At 39.2% G+C, this 25,055-nt stretch overlaps 2 protein-coding genes across 10 annotated transcripts in view; one reads left to right on the top strand and one right to left on the bottom strand.

The window, feature by feature from the left end:
• The window catches only part of Unc5c (unc-5 netrin receptor C), a 358,852-nt gene extending 342,107 nt beyond the window's left edge, over nucleotides 1-16,745 (top strand). For both annotated transcript variants that reach the window (XM_074041403.1, XM_074041404.1), the window contains 2 exons: nucleotides 9,063-9,241; nucleotides 9,993-16,745. In XM_074041403.1, the coding sequence (XP_073897504.1) occupies nucleotides 9,063-9,241; nucleotides 9,993-10,158 (345 nt within the window). In that variant the 3' untranslated portion in view covers nucleotides 10,159-16,745. The remainder of the gene's footprint in view (nucleotides 1-9,062; nucleotides 9,242-9,992) is intronic.
• Nucleotides 16,746-19,768: 3,023 nt separating this feature from the next.
• Bmpr1b (bone morphogenetic protein receptor type 1B) overlaps nucleotides 19,769-25,055 on the bottom strand; it is a 312,069-nt gene continuing 306,782 nt past the window's right edge. For all 8 annotated transcript variants that reach the window (XM_074041397.1, XM_074041400.1, XM_074041401.1 and 5 more), the window contains one exon: nucleotides 19,769-23,564. In XM_074041397.1, coding sequence (XP_073897498.1) covers nucleotides 23,439-23,564 — 126 coding nt within the window. In that variant the 3' untranslated portion in view covers nucleotides 19,769-23,438. The remainder of the gene's footprint in view (nucleotides 23,565-25,055) is intronic.

The following is a 25,055-nucleotide window of genomic DNA, read 5'->3' as shown; positions in this document are numbered from 1 at the left end:
GACTCATAAACAACTTTAGTCACAGACCCCAGTGACATTCATAAGGAATGATCTTGGTGTCAGGGTGCCATGGCAACCGCCAGGCCTTTAGATGGCCAGGCACATAGTACCACCCCTGCTGGCTCTGGAGGGTGTTTTCACTTTCCAGGCCCAGCAGGTCTGCAAAGTTCAATAACCACCCAGCTCCAGTGACAACAAAGACTGCAGAATTTTGGAGGGGGATGAGGAGGTCTGTTCCTTTGATGCTTACTTTGTGTTCAGCGTGAACATTTGCTGTGTGCTGAAAGGGTGGATCAGATGAGGCCACAAATGAAAGAGAGCTGTTCAGCACTGTCCCCCACTAGGGCTGCCTTCTCCTCACAAAGAAAGGACAGTTTTGCAGTGCCATCACAATTGAAGGACTTCTTTCTGGTGCCAACATAGAGGAAAGATTATTTCTTTTGCAATTTGGCTGCAGTCAGCTCAGAGAGTCAGCCCTGTAGTCACGTGGGAGGCATTTACCCATGTGTGACAAACACCCACATGTAACTGAGGACAGAAGTGACTAGAGTAAAGATGACTTTGCAGATTAACAGGCACTGCTGGCTTTACTTCTGGGTCACTGAGTCCCACTATTGGGGTTAGCATTTGAATGCAGGTTGGGGTACCGGGGGACGGAGTGCAGACCCGGTACCAAAGTTGAAGAAGTGTGAGGCGCTGTGCTGGTGAACAATTGAGACTCGGGTCCTCATCAACTCCCATGAGAAGCATCTAAGATGACTGACAACCCATAAACAAATAGAGAAAAGCCTCCATTTGTGGTGCTTTCTTCTGAATGCTGGTCCTTCCAGGGTCACAGGGCAAGGTGGCTGGTGGCTAGGTCCCAATTCCAATGTCCTTTCTTGTTAAATGAGCTGACTTGTAAGGAATATACTGTCCTCTGCCTTCAGCCACCTACCACTCAAGGACACTCACCAGCAGTCATTTGTAACCTACACAGACCTTGGCCTCTTTAGTCAGATAAACCCGTCGCCCACAACAGAGATCAGGCTGTGTGCGACACACAGAATGATTACTTCAAGAGCCACCAATTGATCCTCTTTGGTTCTTTCACTAGAAATTCCTTAAAAGCCGTTTGCTTCACAAAGATGAAATCTAAGAATGAAAATGTCCATTAATGTGAGTGAATGTCAAAATGTAAATGGTGATAAAAGACATTTCTTGGGTTTTTCTTTACTTTTAGTTTTTATTTTAAGACAGGTGTGTAGAAATAACCAGAAAGCTTCACATCACAAAGGGCAAAAAAAGTGGAGAAAGGGAAGAGAAGCTTAAAATTTTGTCACAATTATATTTAGTTTTAACTATGGACAAAAACCTATCATAGTAAATTGGCAAGTGGAGCATTCTGTAGAAATATGGGGAATTATTTTTCCCTTTTGCCTCAGTTTCCTCATGCTTAATTAAGTATAATAATATATGTTGGGCCTGTTGTGAAAATTAGATGAGTGAATATTAGTAAATACTGTGAACAGAACTTAACCCATGGCACACACTTATGTTCACTATTTTACTGGTGTAGGGATAGCTAGGTTTTCTAGCAAATTCTGCTACCACAGTTTGTGGGGTAGCACATTCATTGTGCTTCATCGTCCACCTAAGCTTCAGATTTCCTCCCCATCAAAAATAGACCCAAAAAACTCAGTTTCTATATAAATAAATAAAAACTAAATATAAACAAATATTTTCTCTGTTCCCAGAGAAAAGAAGATGGTACACATCCCCAAGTTTGTCACAAGGTTGATTTGGTTCATGGCTGTGAACCTTGGAAATGTGACTTGGGAGTAGTATCAATCACCTAATAATAGCTTTACAGATAATAATGACCATTCTTAAAACTTTTTACACTTTCTAAATCCTCTAACCTTTATTAACAACTGATGTATACACTTTTATGTATATAAGATTAGTATTAGGATATACAAAGTAGCATCACTCTGCTACAGTCCTTCTTCATTAGCTTATATTAATTTACAAGAGTATTTCATTATTCTGTTTTCTACATGCATATAATGTACTTTGAGCACATTCCCTCCCCGACTGGTGCTCCCCAACCCCCAAAACAGTCCCAGTTTTACATTCATGTCATTCTTTTTTTTTTTTTTTAGGTCTCGATTCTATCTATGAGAGAGAATATGCAATATTTGTCTTTCTCTGACTGGCTTATTTCATTTTATCTGATGATCTCCAGTTCTATCCATTTTCCTTAAAATGATATAATTTCATTTTTAGAGCTGAATGATACTCTACTGTGTATATGTACCACATTTTCTTTATCCATCCATCAGTTGATGGGTATCTGAGTCCATAGTTTGGCTGTTGTGACTAGAGCTATAATAAACATGGGTGTGTCGGTGACTCTGTTGCATGCTGACTTACTTTCCTTGAGCTATATGCCTGTGAGTGGTATGGCAGTGTCATGTCACAGTTCTATTTTAGTTTCTGGAGGAATCTCCATACTGATTTCTATAGTGACTGTAGTAATTTACATTCCAACCAACAGCATATAGGGTTCTTTTCACACTCCACCCCCAAGTTCTTGTTAGCATTTGTTGTTGTTTGTTTACTTGATGTTTGCCATTTTGATTGAGGTGAGATGGAATCACGTTATTTTGACTAATGGCGTTGAACATTTCTTCATTTATTTATTAGCCATTTGTACTTCTTCCTTTGGGAGTTGTCTGTTCATTTGCCAATTTGTTTGTTATTTTGGTGTTTTACTTTTTTGAGCTCTTTATATATTCTGAATATTACTCTTTTATCCAATGGATAGTTGGCAAAGATTTTCTCCCATTCTGTAGGTTGTTTCTTGATTTAGGCAATTGTTTCTTTTGCTTTTTAATTCCATGCAATCTCATTTGTCAATTCTTACTCTTATTTCCTGAACACTTGGAGTCCTAGTCATAAAGTCATTGCATATGTCTGTATCTTCAAGTATTTTCCCTATGCTTTGCTGTAGTATTTTCAAAGTTTTGGGTCTTACATTAAGACCACTGACCCATTTTGAACTGATTTGTGTGGGGTGAGAGACAGGGAGCTAGTTTCGGTCTTCTATATGTTGATATCAGGTTTTCCCAGCACCATTCATTGAAGAGGCTGCCTTGTTCCAATGTTTCTTTTTAGCACCTTTGTTATAAATCAGCTGCCCTAGGCATGTGGGTTTGTTAGTCCATATGTATATTTTTGTGCCAGTACAGACATTCTGACTATTTTCCTCTCTATAACATGCTCAAAATGACACTGGGGAACCTCAGCTTGGTAAATGACTTTAGAAAGAGTCAAAAGCTCAGTCCAGTGGCAGGCACCCATAGTCTCAGCTGCCCAGGATGCTCAGGCAGGAGGATTGCTTGAGTCCAGGAGATCAAAGCCAGCCTGGGCAACATAGTAAAGCTCTCTAAAAAAAAGTGGTTTGGGCTTGGGCTGTGGGTGTACCTCAGTAGTAGAGCATGTGCTTAACATGAGTGAAGCCTTGCAACATGTGCGGCCACCCATGGCAGCTGTTTGCTTAATGTTGGAAGATCATATGTTTAACTAAGGGAATCATAACATCAAAACAGATGGTACCTGTATCATAAAAGATTATTGTAATAAGCGTGCTGTGAGAGTAATAGCTCTACTTTTACCTGAAAGCAAAGGAGAAACTTAATGACAATTGAAATTACTAGAAGAAATGTAAGTGTATAGATGTATTTTTCTTTTACCTCCAAGACTATTGTCAGCCATCTGATAAGAGACACAAGAAATTCTGTCATATAGAGCTTGCTTCATCTACTAAGAAAGGATCAGGCAGAGTAGCCAGGGTGAGAGATGAGGATGTTAATTCACACATCTAATGGTGATGGTTCTTTATTCACCAATAAAAAGGGAAGCAGTATAGTTATGTGGGCAGACCTTCCTGGTCTGTAACTTCAGGACTGAACAATGACAAGGATCAACCAACTCCTTAAGTCACATTTAGTTGAAAGGAACCTCAACTCACTACTCCATCATGGAATTCTATCAGGAATAGGCTTCATCCTCTTTCAATAGCAGGAAAAATTTTTTGTCTCATCCCAACCAGTATTAATTGAGCAGCTTGAATGTACAAGGCATAGTACTGGATATCATAGGGGTTCTAAGACTAACAAAAATGCTCCCACCTCTAAGAAATTTGAAAAAGATCAAAAGAAGTGATGAACACAACCAAAGTATTCAGGGCTTAATGTGAGGAATGCAGAAAAGCTGTGAAAATGCCCTAGGAGGCCTCTAGGTAGGATGCCTTTAGTGAGTTTGTTCAGGACACATCAATTGGACCAGGTTTTGAGGAGTTTGCCTGACAGCAATTGAGAAAAAGGACAAAGTGTCCTTTTTTCTAGCAGTAGGAATATTAAGTGGTCCAGTCTGAGGAAAATATGAGTCAAGTCATGTTACACACAGGATGGGACAACATGAAAAGGATTGGGGTCAGACTGTGAAGTGGTAGAAGCACATGTTTATGGGACCTCTCTATACCATGCATAGCTCCACACTTTATATGCATTATTTCTGTGTCCTAATTTCTGCAGATCATACAAACGCCCCTCTGTGCTTAAGAGTTAGGACTAAGTGTTTAAAGAAGAACTAATGCCAATTTTTTTCGAACTATTATACACAATTGAAAGGGAAGGAACCCAAACTCATTCTATGAATCCAGAATATACTCCCATTACCAAATCCAGACAAAAAGATAAGAACAACAACAAAACAAATAGAAAACTGTAGACCACCATCCCTAATAAACATAGAAGCAAAAGTTCTCAACCAAATACTAGCACATAGGATTCAACAGCACATCAAAATGATCATTCACCATGATCAAGTAGATTTCATCCCAGGGATGCAAGGATAGTTCAATACATGCAAACTAATAAATGCAACATACTGTGTCAATAGAAGAATGATATAAATCATATGGTCCTTTCAATAGATGAAGATAAAAGCATTTGATAAAATTCAACTCTGTTCATGATAAAAAAAACTTTAACAAATTAAGTATAGAATGATCATACCTGAACAAAGTAAAGCCTTTAGCAGCCAAAATCATACTGAATAGGGAAAAACTGAAAGCATTTACTGTAAGATCAGGAATAAGGCAAGACTCACCACTCTTATTCAATATAGAGGTAGAAGTTTTAGCCAGAATAGTTAGGCAAGAGAAGAAAGTAAAATGCATAGAAATAGGAAGAGAGGAAGTCATGTTATATGATTCTATACATAGAAAAACCTAATGATTCCAAAAAAGACTATTAAAACTGATAAATTCAATAAAATAGTGGGCTAGAAAATCAACATACAAATTTTTGTAGCTTTTTCATATGCCAATAACAAATTTGCTGAGAAAGAAATCATGAAAGCAATCTGCACAATAACTACAAAAGAAAAAAATTGCCTAGGAATAAACTTAACCAAGGAAATAGCTACAATGAAAATTACAAACCACCATTGAAAGAAACTGACAAAAAGTATAAAGACCTCTCATGTTCATGGATGGAAGAACTGATATTGTTAAAAAGTCCATCCTATCCAAAGTATTCTACAGATTCTATGCATCAGTGCAATGTCCATCAAAATACCAATGACTTTCTTCATAGAAGTATAAAACACAATCCTAAAATTCATATGGGTGCACAAAAGACCTTAAATAGCCAAAGCAAACTTGACCAAAAAGAGCAAAGCAGAAACATTACAATACCTGATTTTAACACATATCACATCACCATAGTAATCAAAACAGCATGGTATTGGCACAAAAACAGACATATAGAAAACAATGGAGCAGAATAGAAATCCAGAAACAAATCTATGTATCTACGTTGAACTAATTCTCAACAATATCATCAAAAACACACATTGGGGAAGGAGCAGCTCTTTAATAAATGGTGCTGAGGAAACAGGATATCCTTGTGCAGAAGACTGAAACTTGATTTTATCTGTCACCTCATAATGGATCAATACCTAAATGTAAGACCTAAAATTCTGAAATTACTAGAAGAAAACATGGAGGAATTGGTTTAACACTGGTTTAGGCAGTGGTGTTCTGGATAGGACCAAAAAAAGCAGGGGGGAACAAAAGCAAAACTTGACAACTGGGATTCCATCAAACTAAAAAAGTGTCTAAACAATAAATAATCAACAGAGTGAAAAGACAATATATGCCAGCTAATTATCTGAGAGAAGGTTACTATCCAGAATATGTAAGGAACTCAAAAACTTAACAACAAAAAGTAACCCAATAAAAATGGGTAAGTGATCTAAATAGATAATTCTCAAAAGAAGAAATACAAATGACCTACAAATATATGGAAAAACTGCTCAATATCATTAGTCATCAGGGAAATGCAAGTCAAAACCACAATGAGATGTCACCTCACTCCAGTTAGAATGGCTGTCATCAGAGTGACAAAAGATGATGAATGCTGATGAATATATGGAGAAAGTGATGAAGATATGGAAAAGGTGGGAATATAAATTAGTACAGCCATTATGGAGGTTCCTTAAGAAACTAAAAATAGATATAGCCACTCTGGGCAATATCAAAAGGAAATGAAATCCACATACTGAAGAGATACCTGACTGTTTATGTTTATTGCAACACTATTCACAATAGCTAAGTTATGGAATGAGCCTAGGTACTCTTCTACAAATAAGAAAAAATTATATATATATATATATATATATATACACACACACACACACACACACACACACACACACACACACACACACACAATACAGTATTATTTGGCCATAAGGAATGAAATCCTGTCATTTGCAGTAAAATGAATGGAACTGGAGGTCATTGTTCAGTAAAATAAGCAAGACTAGAAAGGCAAGTGCCATATAGCCTCTCTCAATTGTAAAAGCTAAAAAAGTGAACCTAAGGTAGAATAGTAATTACTGTGGGTTACAGAGAGTGATTGGATCGGGTGAGTGCACACTTCATACATGTATGGGAATATCAATTGAGCTCCATTAATATGTATGAATATCACATATTGATAAAAATGTTTTAAAAGAGTTGGAACTTTATGCAGAAGAAGGGGCATTTAACACCTCATAAATGAGAGAATAAGAAGAGATACTCCCCTCAGCGATACTGGGAAGATTAGTCTGGCAGGTATGCAGGATGGTTTGCAATAGGGACTTACTGTGGCCAACAGTAATAAGGAGCCTGTATGGGGACACAAGTCAGTGCTCCACAACACTGATTCCTCTCTGTACAGACTTTAACCTCCACTGCCACTCAGGGATTTCTTGGTGGGTTGTATTAAGTTTGTCTTTAGGCCACATTGTTATTGTCCAAAAGAGTGGCAAGCAAGACTTCAATAGGGGTGATGACACTGGGTTGTGAAAATAGCATGAGATGCCTCTTTGCCTCTACTCTCACCCATCCATACAGGGCTCTGTGCCTGATCTAAGCACTGGGGCATAGGTTCAGACATTCCAAGCATAAATCCATTAGCAAGCACTGACACCTTCCCTCAGATCACTCTTGTCTTTACCTTTCTTTAAGTCCTATGGTCCCAGTGTCAGGAACTTTCTCTGTGTCTCTTGGAAAGAGTTCTGTGCCTGATGGGACAAAAGCTGAAGATTGTGATCCTCATTCAGAGACTCCAAGTCCTCTTGGGCTCTTCTGCACTTCAAACCACAGTCCTTCAAATACTGTTGTGTGCTGGAGCTAACACAAGGAACCAATGGAATCTGCTCTGGATTCCATTGGAAAGCTTTGGATTCTGAGGTCCAACACTAATCACAGCCAACACCACTGTGCGTATTATGCAAAAGAAATTTTACTAGAAAATGTCCTCCAGGCAGTAGGATTACACAAACCAAGAAGTCAACATTGGTTACTCATCCTGGAAAACAGCATATGCTACCAGTCGTGCTGGAACACAGGCAACTGAGACCCCACCTGCCTCCCCCAGTACCAGTACCATGTGTCTGTGGAGGCCACCACTGAGGCAGCACAGGGCAGAGTCTGGGGACTCTGGGCAACTGTGGTGTTGACCACTCCTGAAGCTGCATGCTCAGTAAGACATCACAGACACTGTGATGGCTGACACTCTGTGTGGCTGGTTTATTCTACAACAACTCATTATGCACACCAAGGAGTTACCTGTTTGAGGGAGGGAGGAAGAAAGAGAGGGAGGGAGGGATAAAAAGAGAGAGATTTAAAGTAGATTAAGTAGATTTTCTTTTATTTCTTTAATAGTTTCCAGACAACATTTGCTTTTGCTTTTTCCAACCAGCAGAAGTGATCAGAAAATGATTAGAGTTTCTCTTGCACATGAAATTCAGATTTTGCATTTGTGCTGTTTTATGAGCTGAAACTATTTTAAAGAGCCAATTTATAGTTTTCTCTACTAAAATTAGATTTAAAAAAAAAGTATGTTCAGCAATTGGAAGATGCCGTTAGCAGCTTGCCCTAAGGCAATATACTGTGTTTACCATTTTCTTTTTATAAATTGTCTTAATTTGATGTCATTTTGACTTGTTCCATTTCATCCAGTGAGAGCAGCAATGAGCCACCTTCTGCAAGGTTCAAGGAGGTTACTGGGGTGGTTGCCTAGGGTGATCCCTTCAGGATTGGACAATTTCTGGAATCTCTGCCTTTCACCCTTCTAATCTCAGATCCGTCCATTCTCAAAGAACTACTCTTTCAAACATTTTTTTCCCTCTTGGAATTTAAGTCTGTAGGAGCACTGACATTGCCTCTCTTCTCTCTCCTCCAGGAGAATCCCCTATGGAAAGACCTTTTGGAATCACACCAGAGCTTTCCTTCCAGCCCAGTCCTGACCAAAGACCCTTGAATGCAAGGCCAAAATGTCTTTCTTCCTCTCTGTCAGATTACCTATAGTGACTCACAACTTTCAGGCCAGGAAGAAAGTATTCTTCCCAAGAAGAATAATACCACTCATTCTCTCTAACTGCTCAAAGCAAGGCATTATGTTGATTGGCTCAATAAGAATTGCTTTGTCTTCAGAAATAAAGCTGTGCTGTTCCTACAGGAACCTACAGGCATCGATTTGCCTCTGCTGGATCCCGCGAGCACCATCACCACTGTCACGGGGCCAAGCGCTTTCAGCATCCCGCTTCCTATCCGGCAGAAGCTATGCAGCAGCCTGGATGCCCCACAGACGAGAGGCCATGACTGGAGGATGCTGGCCCATAAACTGAATCTGGACAGGTGGGTGTGGCCAGACTTCAGGACAGGTTGTTTTCTGTTAGGCACAGCTCCCCAGGAGTGGTAACAGTTAGATACAGGCAACATTTATTTTTTTCCATTCATAGGTCTATTTATGTTTTCGTTCTGTAAACATTAAACTCTTCTTTATACTGAGTGCAGTAGGCTTGCAAGTATAGTTCTAAGAGATTTCTGGGTTTGTAAGTATCAAGTTTTGTGATCTCCTTTGCCAAACTGATGGGCTAAATCCCCCTCAGTAACTACTATATCTACTCACTAAAGTAATTATTGTCCCTTATCTCCAGTTAAAGAGGACCTAATGCTTGATGAATAATTAACATGCTAATACAACACTGACATTAAGCATAAAGAGAACTTAGGAGCCTCTACTTCATAGAATGTTGCCATTGTACCATAAAAAAGACATTGCATGACATGTCAAAGATCATCAGAGCCTGGGCTGGAATGAAAACACAAGGTTTTTTGATTTCCTGTTCAGAATATGACCCATAGAAATCTTGTCTCTTAAATTATCTTACTCAGAGTTGAGGTTAACAGAGTTAAACATTGCATCTTCTGGCTGAGCTGATCTAATAAAGAGTGGGCTAGTCATTTAGGATGGTTCATTGTAAGCCACAGTGGGGCTGAGATACATCAAGACAGATGGAGAGACAGAAAAGTTTAACCAAGTTAAACCAGAAGAGAAAAGAAATCTGTAATCATGCCTTTCAGCACATTTTTTTCCCAATTACAGGTACTTGAATTACTTTGCCACCAAATCGAGCCCAACTGGTGTAATCCTGGATCTTTGGGAAGCACAGAACTTCCCAGATGGAAACCTGAGTATGCTGGCAGCTGTCTTGGAAGAAATGGGAAGACATGAAACAGTAGTGTCTTTAGCAGCAGAAGGGCAGTACTGACCACACTGGAACTGAAAATGAAGGACGAAAATGCACAGGGAGTCTGTGACTGTCCAGGGGAAACACAGCTGAGGAGGAAATCAGACCAATGAGCTTCACAAGCAAGATGGCAGTGGGAGAGAAGAGAACAGATGCAACTACCAACGTCCAGGCCTACTTTATTCAGACAACACCAAGGAAGTTAAGAAAAATTGTGTAAATTTGTACCTTGAATTTAGAAATCAATCTACTTTTCCTCTTAGTTGGGCTGTATGCTGTATGGTACAGGATCTTACAGTTTCCTAGGAAACGCTTTTTATTGCTATCCAGATATATGGATAAACTTTCTTAACAAACCCAATTTCTACAAATGTTGTTTACATCAGATTGGACAGGGATGCAGACACTGTCCATGGCTTGTTCTATTTTTGTTTAAATCATTTGAAGTTGAAGCTGTGGACGGCTTGTTGTGTCTATTTCAGATTAGCAATTTACAGAGAAATCACAGACTTTTGCTACAAATTGTGTACATCTTGTGTCTCAGATAATCCTCCCATCAATTTTCTGTTTCTAGAACTTGTAGAACTTGCAGATCCAGTGTTACTGTTTGTATCAGGGAAGTGGAGAGTCCAAATATAAAGGAGAAAGGACTAAGATTCCTTATGCCTGGGGGCAGGGGGGTTGGATATGATACCCTTTGAGAATAAAGCTGTAGCTCTGCAGGGAAAACAATGATTCGTGTTCAACCACACAGACATTTCTTCATGACGTGTGTTTGTAATATGCAAATTTCAAGTGTTGTTTTTTAAAAAAGTTGTCATTATTATTATTGTTATTATCGATGAGTATCTACAGGTATTCTAGTATAAAGATTTTCTTAACTTTGGTTTTAGTTAGCAGTACTGTTAGTATTTGGTATTGATGAGACCTGCCTCCTTTTCTCCTATATCAAGGTTGGTATGGTCACCAGCTTAATCCAATTGGCATTGCTTCTTTGACCAACTATTTTTCTTCTACCATTCTGTGGTGGAAAGGTAGTAAAATCTTACTGGCTCTGCCTGTTGGTTCTTTCAGCTTGCTCAGGCAGGGTCTTTCTCCTCTGAGTCTTATCATGACAAGGGTTCTCCAGGAAAGTCACTTCATCTCATAGTTTTAACTATCAATCATGCTTTGTCTATCTTAGGGGCAGTGTGGTTGGGGGAACAGCTTTTGACCCGGAAATCAGGAAGCCAGTTCTCATCTTGGATTTACTACTGTCTAGCTGTGCTACCTTGGCACTGGAACTCAGTTTTCTTACCTGTAAAATAGGGGTGAGATGAGATCATCTCAAGGTTCTGAAATGCTGGACTTCCATTGAGATGACTCCAATCTTATTCATCATCTGAAGATCACAATGAACTCTGATTTGGATCATTTAAGTAGTCACCTAGCTTTTTGCCTGGGCTACATTATGCCTTTCAAATAGTTTTGACTTGGAAGAGAACTATTCTAACCTGCAATTGTATTTGTTTGGCTTTCAAGTCTTGTCTTTGCATCTCTGCATTATGTTTTTCACTGAGAGATGACATTCCTTAATTACATTTAATTTTCTTATCCTGTCATGGGACTCCTACCATTCTAGCCTTCTTAACTAGGTGTAAATTCTGATAATTCTATTGTCTTGGTTTCTTGGTATCAAGACCAATCCTACAAGTTCATCCAGCAGTAGGAAGTTGGTATGCTTTTCTCACCCCTCCCTTAATCTTTACTTTAATAATATTTAGTAACATTTGCAAAGGTTATTTAATTAGCCCTTTTATACTACAAAGTGTTAATCAACAGACTACTATGATGGAAACTATGACTTTCCTTAGGACCCATCACAAGCTCTTTGTTTTAATAAGGAGACCCAATTCATTCAACAGGTCAATAGGAAGGAAGAATCAATAGCTCAGTAACCAAACCTGTGCTGAACCCAAAGGACCTGTGTGCTTGAATAAGAACCTTCAAAATATGACTGTGGTTTGCATTAGGGTGGGGATGCTATCTAGATTTCAGTTAGAAATCATTTTATAGATTTTCACTCACCCTCTGACATACATTTCCTCTCTATTCTGTTACTTCTTGATATTCTCAGACCCTTCCATCCTCACCATTGAGGGACTGTTGATATGGAGCCTCTTTCTTCACACCATTTATTTCTTGTCTTCTGTTTTAGATATAAATTCTATAATCCTTCTCTGATCACCCTGTGCATTGGAATTTCCATATATAAAAATATTGGTTCTACTGATTGTGGAAAGGGAAGATTGTACTAATAACAAGTTCAGTGGATAATGTTTATACCAGTGAATTTGTACTGAAGTCAGAACCCTTAAATAGGTGTTCTTAAGAAGCAAATAAACATGTCAAGACTGATTCCTTACTGGAGTTGGGTATCGTCAGTAGAAATCAAGAACTAGAAATCTGAACTGGATTCTCAAGTTCTGAACTTCCATGCTTGTGAAAAGTAGAAGGGAGAAATTAGGTAAAAATAGATGAATAAATTCCAAAATTTTTACTAAAAGCTTTAATGATAAGTCACTTGGCACAGGACTAGTGAGCGTGTTAGGAACAATATTACTGCAGGGCCATTGGGGTTCACTTCAGATGCTTGTTTTTCGGTTGAGCCCCTCACAACCAGAAAAAGGAAGAGTGATGGATTGCTGTGAGTTGCTTATCTACCATAGAACTCTGTTATGTTTCCCATCCAGTGAAGGGCAGCTTCTATACTGTACTACAACATACCATATGTCAAATAATTTTCACTAAAAATTCTGCTTTCCTTCTCCTTTGGAGTAGTAGCTAGTTAGGTTTTGTTTTTTTTTCCAACTTGAAAGATCTAGATGCAACAGTTCATTTCATAGGGAACCACTTCGTTCACCATCCCGTCTGCCATGTCCTGCTTCTACACGGCTTGTGAAGAAAGCCGGGCTTCTCCCATGTGCATGGGGTGCGGGGGTGGGGTGGGGAACCTATCATTTGCACATGGTGCCATCTAGTGGTGTATAACATGATCTAACCTGAGTTTAAAATAACACTAATAGTAGTTTGACTAAAAGTTGTTTGAACCTGTAGAATTCAACAGAGCTATTATGACAAGTAGATGTGGGGAAATCTTCACTTCAAATATAAATCTTATTCTCACGGGTTTTTTCTTTTTTCTTAAATCACTCAGATTTCATGTTATCATGAGCCTAGTACATCAACTTTTCATACACAATTGCTTCCTTGTAATAGATATGCTTAAAATCTATTATGAAGATCTTTGAAAGTTGTCATTTTTAACATGATTTCCATTGTGTTTTGTATATTTGAAATATCCTTTTCTTTCTCTAATGCTTATTGTTGGAAATGTAAGAAGTATCTGCTTAGAAAAAAATAAGTCTTACATATACAAACGGGAATATTGTCTAAGGAAGGGGAAATGTGGTTGTTGATCAAGAAGAAAGAAGCTTCCTTTCTTCTGAATTTGGGACAGAGGTTTCAGTTTTCATTCTCCTCTCACCACTTGATTCAAATTTTCTTAAAGTGATCTGGAAGGAATAAAGTTGGGTTCAGAATTGATAACTGGTTCCACAGTGACGAAAGCATGTTGACAATAAGAACCCCCAGCGAGCTGCCTTTTGGAAACATCTTCCAAAGCAAACACTCACCTGTGTTACAGAAAGAATCCCATTCTCACAGAGTTTTTTAAGCTCTTTAAGGGCAAGGCACTTTTTCAGGGTGACATGTCCAGTATTAAACTGTATCATCATTAGCCATTTTCATATATGTTATTATTTTATAGATTTTAATCTCTCAGCTAACTTAGAGCCATTCTTTAGGGAAATGTTCTGGGGACTGCATTCAGGCCACTATGGAAAGTAGGCATTCAGTAATGGGTTTTAAAGACATTTCTCCCGTAAATCAGAATATCTTACAAGCAAACATGCAGAGAGAAGACACCAGACACTTTCCTACTTCTGGAAAAGAAGAGACAGTGCTCTGGTCTTACATGGCTTTCCATGTGTCTCTTTCAGGGACACAGTAGATGTGTTTGTGGGCCATCGTACTCTTGGCCATGGTAATCACTGGATGAAGAAGGGGTCCAGTGAGGTGCTTGGTCACTCTCCAGAATCCTCAGGCCTTTGTTTCTGAACGGTCTTCCCCCCAGGGGCCAACCAAATGTAAAGCTACAGAAGGACCTCCAAGGATGTGTAAAGAAGGTAGAAAAGGTTTACTTGTTAAGTCTTCAGTCTTCAAGTTGAATGTGAATTTTAGCTTTTGCTGAGCAGTTCTGGACAAGTCATCATTTTTGTATGGAGAACTCAGTGCAAGCCCAAGGCCAGTGAAAGAAAGGAGGGCCTCAGAGGAAATGAAATGAGGCTTTAACCATCTTCTTTAAGAACAGAGACACTTTTGTGAATGAGAACATTATTGCTCAAAACCAATTATTTGTAAAGATGATAATGGCCAATGAACATTAGATTTTATAGATCCAATAAGGAGAACTATTTTTATTATCTCAAGGTAAAAAAACTTTTTTTTCTATCTTTTGAGTGCCTCATAGGACCAATTATATTTTGTTTTTGTTTTGTATAATTTTTATATTTTTAAAAACGTACTGAGCTAATGTTGACTGAAATCCATAGAACTTTTCTTCTGTGCAATGAGACCCTGTTTCTCTATCCTAAGAGATCTATTTGTATCATCTCTGGCTGTAATGATCACTTTGAAAGTTTTCCTTGCATCTCTAGTGACTTTTAGTGGAAAAAGGAATATGGGAAATAAATGTATCATAACCAGTATTAAGTTCGTGTCCATAATAGGCCAAATAAGCCAAATGACATAAAGATTTTCAGAATTCTGACCTGAAAACCTATTTTTGGAAGGTGGGGAGATGACCTCAGTAGGTGGAGTTTCTCTACAGACTAAGATGATAGGAGACTTCCTGATCCTTTAGTCTTATTGCCATGTGGCTGCCCATGTTTTCACAATCCTATTTTAACACAATCTGTCTTCAGAAGAGTTCATGGCTCCTAGGTTTTCCAGTGGGCTTGGCTGCTTTCTGTATTGACCTGTGGTTGAATGTTAATGGGCTCATTCAACCAAATGCATTGTTTGCCTCAGTCCTGTTTTAGTGTAATGGGGAGGCATCCCTAGGACAAACTGACAGGCATGCCACAAACATACTAGCAAACAAAGCTGAGCAATTCTCAGAGGCTACTTGTTAGTCCTCTATGTACTCAGACTACTACAGACTAAAGGGCTCTGTCCAGATATCCTCCAGAATCTTAAATTGGAAGCCCCTGCAGAATATTGTGATAGTCTGGGCCTACTTGTTGAGTAGCAAACAAGGAAACTGTCCTGAGATAGAATTAGCTGCTCTTAGCCATATTATTTGCTACTGTACACAAGCATTTTACCATAGCATTTCAAGTACATGCGTCAGCAAAATTATTAATTACAGGGAAAAACACTTCAGGGTCTCTTACAAATAAGCCTAAATTCTGTGTCATCCTTAAATTCTAAAGGCCTACCAGATGAGGCACTATCAGATCTACTGCAGAGCCTGATAACACTGAGCAGAGGTGGAGAATCGCAGTGTTGGAGTTTGGAACAGGACCAGCAGGCAGGTTTTACAGCCTAAGGGTTGATGATCCCTTGGCCTGTGGTCCCCACTCAGCACTATGCTTAGGCAACATCAGAGCATCATGACCTGAGCTCTACTCTACACGTTAAAACAAACCTGTTTTAAAATGCATAGAAGAACAAGAAATTTACAGGCAGTGGAAAAGACTTTTGCTGTTTCCTATTCTTAAAGACATTAAGGACACCAGTAAACGCAGGGAGACAAACTCAGATGCATAGTCCTCCAGGCCTTGGGAAAAGAGAATGACAGCAATCACACCAAGGTGAACATGATTTGCATCCTTTCACTCTCTTCTAGTTCTACTATTGACAGTGAAGCCCTTGCTCACCAGACAATGCATTTAGCCCAGTTGCAGGGAATAGCATCACTCGTGTGTGTGCGTGTGTGTGTGTGTTATGTCACAGTGTTGTATGTATGCGTTGAGTTTAATGTTGAGCTATAGCAAGCTGGCGACCTTCCTCTTTGCTCGTTCTAAAGAAGACAACCAATGTTTGTCGAAGAACAATCCCCAGAAGTCTGTTGAGGAGGCTGGGTCGTCCTCCTGCTGTCTTCTTTAGAACAGTTCAACTGCAGAAATGTCAGATTGAGGTTTTCGTGCTTTGTCATTTTTCTTTTTTTAAGTAAAACACCACAGCCTTGGCTTCTCAGATATGGAACACTTCCTTTGTTGTTGTGGAGTTCCCTCTCACTGTATCTTCTATGCAATTCCTTTTCTAAAAAAAAATTCCCGATGGAGGAGGAGCGCTCGTTGGGCCTTCTGTCCATCGCCTTGCTGTGTATGGAGGTGAGGGATACCGGCTATGGGTGTGCCTCTTTTCTCTCCCTGGCTGCCTCTCCTGATTTTTCCTGCAGTCCCCTCGGTTTGTAAATTGCCTGCATTTATTCTGTCAGCCAACATGTACAAAATGTAAGAAAGAATTTTTAAACAGGTAATAAATTATATTTATAAGCAACAGAGAGTGCTGTCTCTCTTGTTTCTTGGTAACAAAGTGCCCTTTCATGTCAAGAGTCATCGCGTGAGTCTTTGGGAAGACAAAAGGCTTTTGGAACGTGCATGATGGTAATCACAACTTCCCTCATGACAGGGTGAAGTGATGCCAACATCACTATATGATAGAATCACCTGAGATTTAAAAACCAGTATCTAGGACCACCCTCAAGAGCTTCTGGTTTCTTTGATCTGGGTGTAGCCTGAGAGTTGAGTTTGAATGGCTCCCAGGTAATTTTAGTGAGCAGTTAAGAGTAAGAACCAGTGTCTCAGAGCATCTGCATCTAAATTTTTCTGCAGTGCTTGTTAACAGTCCAGGTCCTACCCTCAGAGAGCTGGTTGTAAATAAAGCTTGTAAACAACTGTACTAACAGGCAGGAAATTAAAGATGAGCCTCATGACCTTTAGCAAACACCAGCAGATGCATTCACATTGGTACAGGAGGTGGGCAAGTGGAAGGCTCCAGGTGTGAGGTGAAAAGCAGTTACGACTCTGAGGAGTGGGAGCAAAGGAGTTCTTTCCTTGGTGAGAGAAGTGCAGTGAGAAGTCTCCTCAGATGGTCTGCCACTTGCCCTCCCCTCTGCTCTCAGCCTGGTTTACCACAGAGTGTAAGCAACTGCACCCATGCTGAGGAACTGACCCATGGGGCTGCAAGACAGTGACTTAAAAGTGGATTCACTATTGGGATCATAAACTTAAATGTCTGTTGTAGGATAAGGAAGGAATGAAAATAAGTAAACTAGAACCTGGGTAGTATCAGCGGGAGGCCTATGGCTGAAAAAAAAATGAAAATTTGATTAAAAAGTAAACAAAAGCTGTACTTCACAAAGAAAACACATGTCCCACCAACTCAGCCCACTTCCCTTTTGGACCTTTAGTAGCTGGAATTCCTGTTGAGAAAGCACGTATGAACATTGCCAAGGTCAAGTCAGTGAGGGGCCCCAACTAGGAGCCTGTCACCAAGTTGAGATCATTGAAGAGTTTTGGGAATCAGCTTCCTACTGCATTGGTCCCCCAGTGCCAGCATATTGGTGCCAGGCAAAGAATTGTCCTTACTCCAGAGACTCTGTAGCTGGATTAATATCAGAAGTTAGGAGAAGAACTGCTTAGCAGAAACAGAAGTTCTCTTGAGTGTGGGGACATCTGTACTTTGTGATAGATGGGGCAACCAACCCTGCCAGTTATAAAGTGACCAACAGCAAGAGAACCTGTTTTGCTCAGCTAGGATTTACTATCTCTCAGCCCTTGAGTACTGTGAGAAGTTTGGCTTGCCACAGTGTGCAAAAGTGAGGTGTAGGAGGGGTGGGGGAGGCAAATCTTGGTATGCTTTGAATGTTGCCAGCTTTGTATGTTCTAAAACTAATGTCAGAAAGAAAAGGCTGTATTTATGAGAACCTGCTATGTCCTGACATGGGGTACCACATATTTCAAACATTCATCTCACTTGTTCCTCACAAGAGCCCTGTAAGGTGGAGGAGGGTATTTTTATTTTGACTTACAGGTGGGATTCAGGCTCAGAGACTATGTACTTCCACAGAATTGAGAAAGTGAAAACTAAGTTTGAACTCAATTGAACTAAGTCAATCTGGCTAACATAGCCAATCACAAACTTCTCAGTCCTCAATTACTAAGATGTAAATCCTCCTGAACTCCCCATGCACAAATAATTCTGGGGTTCCTCTCTCCTGATTCAATCTCCAATGGATTCCCCTCAAAATCAGCTTCATAATCTATTGAAAATCAACCCTAACATTTTCCCTATCCTCTTGCAGAGGATTTTCTGTTTCTTCAGGGGTGTTTTTGAGGCAACCTCAATGGCTTCATCCTTACACACGCCAAGTTTCCTACAGCTGCAAGGGAAGATGGGGGCGGCTCTTCTCATGCTATTCTGCTGCTTCTAGATTATGACCCTTGCAGAAAAACCCACTCCTTGCACTTCAGGTTATTGGACCCTACCAGTCCCTCTATTCTCTGCCCTCAATGACTGCACAGCCATTTTCCTTCAGTCCTTGGAAAATTTTGTCTCTTACTCTTCTCAAGACTACTACCATCCTGGGCTGACCTTTGGGCTCCTCTTTCATCACCAACTATCTTGCCCCGCCCTGCCCCGCCCGCGTGATACACCTTCAGCTGGTCCTTAGTCTTGCTGGGCCCTCTTTTAGGTCTTGATTCTGACCACTGCCCCTCTTTCAGTAACTGCTGACCACACCACCTACACATTTTCCTTTGGCCTATTAGCTGACTCCTCTCTTTAGTTCCTACCCTACTCTGCCTCGTGTCATTCAGCCCCTTGAGATAATAATATTTATTTTCCATGATGCACTGCCACTTATGACTAATAAACTCCAACCCTAAATTAATGCAATTGTTGCTATCTATATGCCTGTTTTCAGGTTGCTGATAGAAAAATAAGTCACATACAGAAAGGACACTAGGAATTTTTAATAATAGCTAAAAGAAACAGTCCAAGGTTTGCACCAAGCATGTGGTGCAAACCTTATTTCACCTTCAGAACTACTCCATGCAGTAGATATTAGTAGTATTTTCATCATCGAGGGAAAGAAACTGAGTCTTCAAGAGTTCAGGATGTGCCCAGTGTCACAGAAATGGGGGAATGAGTGAGGCTGGATTTACACAGATTCTAAACTAGGGTACCATACAGAATTAATCTCAACTGGCCTTGGGCATTACCCATAATCAGCTGGCTATACTTCCCTAGCTGGCTGCAATTTTCCACAATGCAACCTTAAACCTCGCTTCTCAATTTCAACCTCCACTTCTCTCAAACAACCACCCTGCCTTCTCCTCACTCTCAGCAGATGACTGTGCTCCCTAATAACAGAGAAAATAGGAGCCTCAGATCATTTCTGTTGCCCTCCTGCCAGAGCATACACACTTACCTGCATCTGCCTTCTGCATTGCTGCCTTCCTGCCTATTACTAAGTGATATTTTGGGGAAAAAAAAAAACAACTATAAGAAAACAGTCACATTTGCTCTTGGGGGAATGACAACATTTTATTTAGGAGAATGTTAAAACAAAGCCATATACAACTTGTAACAAATACAATTATTTGTTCCCTAATCCTGAATAATTACAGTATATACAAACTCTGTAAGGCACTGGTTCCCCAAAAGAACACAAATGAGACTTCATTTCAAAACAGACAATAACACCCCAATATATTGCCAACTCCCCCCCCAAATATGGCATTATTTTGTTTGGTTTTGTTTTACAAAAGGAATCATAATTGCTAAATTAAATCACTTTTGATACTACTACTTTCATTCCCATTGCCATGGGTCTGAGTTTTGGGAGGAGGTATAATGACTGACCATGTTCAAGCTTTAAAAAACTGTCCTTCTCTCATTGCCTTTCCACATACAAACAAAGAAGAGCCAGAACAGATCAATAGTATAAAACTCCTAATGAATATGCATGACTTTAGGAACATGAAATTCAGTCATTATAAGTACTTGTTATACTTGACTACACACCAGTTGAAATGTGTCAAAGGATTCCTTGCAAATAAAATCTCAGCATGTTTTCTAAGAAGCTTTCTGTTAGGGGAAGAGAAAGAATGGTCACTAGTGACTTCTGAGCGGTGCTTTCCAGGAGGTCACAGGCCTGTCTCCTCATACACAATGTTCATGCTCGTCCCTTGTGACTTAGCAATCTACACACTTTCATAAATAAATATTATGTTTCATTTAGTACTTTATCATCCTTAATATTTTACTCTCTAGTCCACATAACGGAGTTGTGCCAGACTCAACATAATATTTATATATACATCTCTATTTATATAATATGTACACACACACATAAGCTATAAACCTGAACATCTCAGCATACAAAGTTTATCTAACAACTAATAATTTAGGATTCCTATGGGGGAGAGGGATTAGAAGACAACCTTAGTCTTTGAAACAGTCCTGAAAGTAAGCAATCAACTACATGACTAATTTCCAGGTTCTTACTTATTTAATTGAAGGACAAAACAAAATAATAATAAAATAAAATTCACTTGTGCTAGAAATTTAAGTCATAAAGAATTTCTGGGAAGTGAGTAGGTAGTCTTTAAGGACAATTTAGTTTTACCCAAGTAAAGGAAGATACATAGCAAAATCTGTTCATAAATAAATTCTTGTCTCATTCAAAGACTATGATAGTTAAGTGGAACTTTTGAAGTATATCAGGAATAATTTTTAATTTTTCATAATGACTAAATCAGGTTAAGGATTAGAAAGTAACCTGTCAATTTTTCCAAAAGTAACCAAATGAACATAGAAAAATTTGGATACTATTTTCATTTTTTCCCCATTCTTCCTTGGAACCCTAGAAAGTTAGTTTACATTTAAGTTTCTACCTGGCCACAAAATACTCTGATTTGAAGTTATCCATGTTCAAGAACGTACCAAAAAGAAAACACAATTTTACCTAAGAGACAAGCTAAATCTCACTCAAATTTAGGGAAAACCCCAAAAACACCAAAATGAACCCACTTAACTGGCATAAATGCTTACTTGTTTGTAGGTGATATGACAGAGTCGTTGGGGTTCTCTCCAAGGCTCAGATGGTTATCACACATAGCTCTACCTATATATTCCTTCTAGGCTATCACCAAGAACATAATTTGACACAAGAGGAATGAACCTTCCCTTTACATTACTATTGAGGTTACGTTAAAATCAGTAAGAACAGCATTCTGACTACAATTATATTTGGAGCCAATAGTTTTTACTCATTTTTGAAATTTGAGAATTGAGAAATTCTTCCTCTGTGGAAAACAAAGTGGCTCTGAGGCACTGGGAAGTAAATGCAGAATACGGAATGCTGGGTTTCTCCTTATGACTTTCCCATGCTGTAAGCACACTTCACAAACATTGCTCTGGATTGCTTTCCTGATGAAGAACCCACTGCAAATGTACTTCAGAACTGAGGAAAACGTTTTCTCGTTTTTCACACAGCTTTCACTTTTCCAAAAATTCTCCATCCTTCAGTCACCCAGTGGAGAAAATGTGTTAGAAAACACTGCCCCCTGGAGTATTCTGGAAGAAATGTCTTTTTCTCTAAGGCCAAGGGGGAAGAACTTCCAAATTCCTTATTAACCCCCCAAAATTTCTAGGCAGCAAAGGAAAACCACAGCAAGGAAATAATGAATAAAGTTGGGAGAGATGTGTACAATTTTAAATTTGATTATATTTCTGTTGCTAAGGAATATTGGCCCTGTTTGGGATTTTGCTCATGTTACTCAAAAGTTAAAACCCTGTAGAACTAAGTAAGTGAAGAGATGTTTTGTACAAGTGCCACAGAGAAGAAAAAAAATCATAAATTAAGTAGTAAATTGAACATCTTTAGAATGAGTGAGTGTTCCTAAGAGGAGAAATGGCCACTAGATGTCCATATTCAGTCCATACTTGTTCTAGAATTTTAAATCACAGCGGCCATAATATTTTGTGGCCTTTACTAACTCTCTTCTACATTCAGGTTGCATTTATCTATTTTTTAAATTAAAATTTAGTAAAATGAACCTGAAAGATGCTTCTTCTCTATCTATTAACTCAGATTAAAAAAATAAGAAAAGCAAACATTAACAGAAAGAAACCATCTTTATTTATACAAAATAAGGTGTCCATACTTCTTTCCTTATGCTCCTGAGTTGGCTCCTTTGCATATATAAGAAATAAGTCATCTGCACCCTCATCTTCCCCCCTACCTTATTAATATGGTCTTCTTTAACACAAGAGAAAATTATCTCTATCTTAAAGCACCTTATCTTTAACACGACTCATGGCAATTTTATTTAATATTGATCTTCTGATTTGAGAGACCAAAAGCATGCACAGGTCAATTCCCTGCGCATAAAAAAAAGTTTTGCTTCTTTTTTAATGTGAAGGAAGGGATTTTACCACTAAAGAACTGCCTCACACAATCAGAAACAGAAGTGGTTCTATATAACACCCAGCAACACTTACTTCTACTAGGAGTCACGAACGCCTTCATTTGTTCCACATTGCCTGAAGCTGTAAGAGGTCACCTGTGGGGATTCAAAACTATGGTCCTAGACAAGTGGAACTTGTACCTAGGTGCTTCACATTGCTGTGGCAGCCTCAAATGCAGGGCTGACCAAAGGGGTTTGAGGCTGGGGTGGAGGAGGCGCGGGGGAGTGGGTAAGATGAGTTCCTTTCTATGTTCTCCAACTTCACAGACTGTCTGTTTGTAGAGTGCAACAATATTTTACCAATGCAAAAACATATTTAAATTTACCCAGAGCTTCTGGGAAGAATTTTTGTCATTATTTAAACTTTAATTGTATAAACTTTAGAACATCTACAATATTTGTTTTATTTTGGCAAAATTAAAGCATCTTTAAAAAATGGCAATCCCAAAATACAGGGCTTTCTTAGAAAGCAACATGCATCATTTCTTGAACAAGTTACCCAGGTGGTTTCTCCCTCCTGCAAACACACACACATGAATCTGTGCTTCTGTGAACTCTGACTGTCCAGGCTGCTCCATGACAGGGGAGGTCTGAACCCACTGGGAAGCAGATTGGTGTTCAAGGCTTGTACTGAGGATGCTTCTGTAACATCTTTTGCTCTGCCCACAAGCAGAAGAGCTCCATCAGCCTTCTGCAGAGATGCTCCCTTCCGTCATGTCAAAGCTTAATGTCCTGGGACTCTGACATTTTGGCAAGTGTTTTCTTAACACGCAAGGCTGTCAGTCTTGATGCAGGGTTGTGAGCCCAACACTCTGTCATGAGTTTCCCCATCTGCCTTAGACACTGTGAAAGAGAAAAGAATACTGAGTAATGTCAGAAAAACATACTCTCTGCAGAGTTGGCATTTGATATTTGGCTTTGATTTTGGGTCCATAAGGTCTGAATATACTTTTTAATGTACCCTTAAAACCATGTAGAAATAAAATTCCATAAAAATACTTTTCCTTGCAAATTGATAATGACACAAATAGATTTTCATGTCTTCCTTGTGAAAGGAGCAAACAAATGACATTGCTGATTGTAGAAGGGACACCAGGCATTGAACTCAGGGTCTGGCACTTGCTAGGCAGGTACTCTACCTCTTGAACCATGCCTCCAGTCTTTCTGCTTTAGTTATTTTAGCAAGGGTTGCAAACTTTTTGTGTGGAGCAGGCCTTGGACTGTGAGCCTCCTCCTACCTACCCCTGTGGGTGGGATTACAGGTGTGCCCCATCATGGTTGGCCTGTTTTTGAGATAGTCTCACTAACTCTTTTTGCCCAGGCTGGCCTTGAGCCGCAATCCTAATAATCTCCACCTCTCAAGTAGCTGGTATTACAGGCTTGAGCCACTGTGCATACCAAAAAAGCTTGTTTTTGAAGACAGTATTAAGCAAATATAAAAATACTCAAGGAATCTGTATTCTACTCCATACTTCTGGATTATTAAAAACACTTGAGAAGTTTTAATATTTTATCTAATTCTGTACTATTCAAACAAATGTGGTTATTCCTAAATCACAGTAGTTTGCGACAATATTAGCAAACACTGTACCATTTAATAAGATAATGACCTCTACATAGTATTGCTAAAACTTTCTCCGGAGTTCTCCTGTGGCACATCAATTATTGCTCTTCTTGTTGAAAAGTACACTCTTACTTCATTAGAGATCCTTAGAGAAGGGATTCCAAACAGCATTGACACCCACAACAACCTTCACACTAATGTAACTCTAGCATCTCATAACACTTTATGCACAGCTCATTGGAAAACATTTATATTATTTAACATTTCTGTAACTAGACAAAAAACCAATGAACCAAAGGTTATTTTTAAATGACTTTTACACTGAATCATTACTTTATACACAATGTTCTGTCCATTTGCTTGCAATGGGTTTGGTACAAATTTGATAAAAGCCATTTTTCTGAGTGTGCTTCAAACTCATCTTAAATGTCCTAATATGCCAGAGAATTTTTCAGACTTGGGTGAGTTTGAAGGCACAGTGACGGAGACAGTCAGGAAAGGTGAGGTCTGCTCAACTCTCTTCCATCTGCCCAGCAGCTCCTGTCCATACATTTGGGTCAGAGCCAAGCTGAAGGTGTATTTGCTTAAGTCACATCTCATCATTCTTATTAACAAAGATCACAGTATAGTCAAGCAGCTTCACTAGGTCTAACTGTACTACTGCACTACATAGAAACCTTAATTCTTCAGATAACTGCCTTTTTCTCTCACCAAAATGATATACCAAAAAGATGTATCTGAGTTTGTTATAAAGAAAAGTCATGTTGCCT

Source organism: Castor canadensis, chromosome 9, assembly GCF_047511655.1.
Source record: "Castor canadensis chromosome 9, mCasCan1.hap1v2, whole genome shotgun sequence".
Classification (NCBI taxonomy): Eukaryota; Metazoa; Chordata; class Mammalia; order Rodentia; family Castoridae; genus Castor; species Castor canadensis.
Note: the sequence above shows the minus strand (reverse complement) of the source record. Positions and strands in the feature narration are given on the sequence as shown.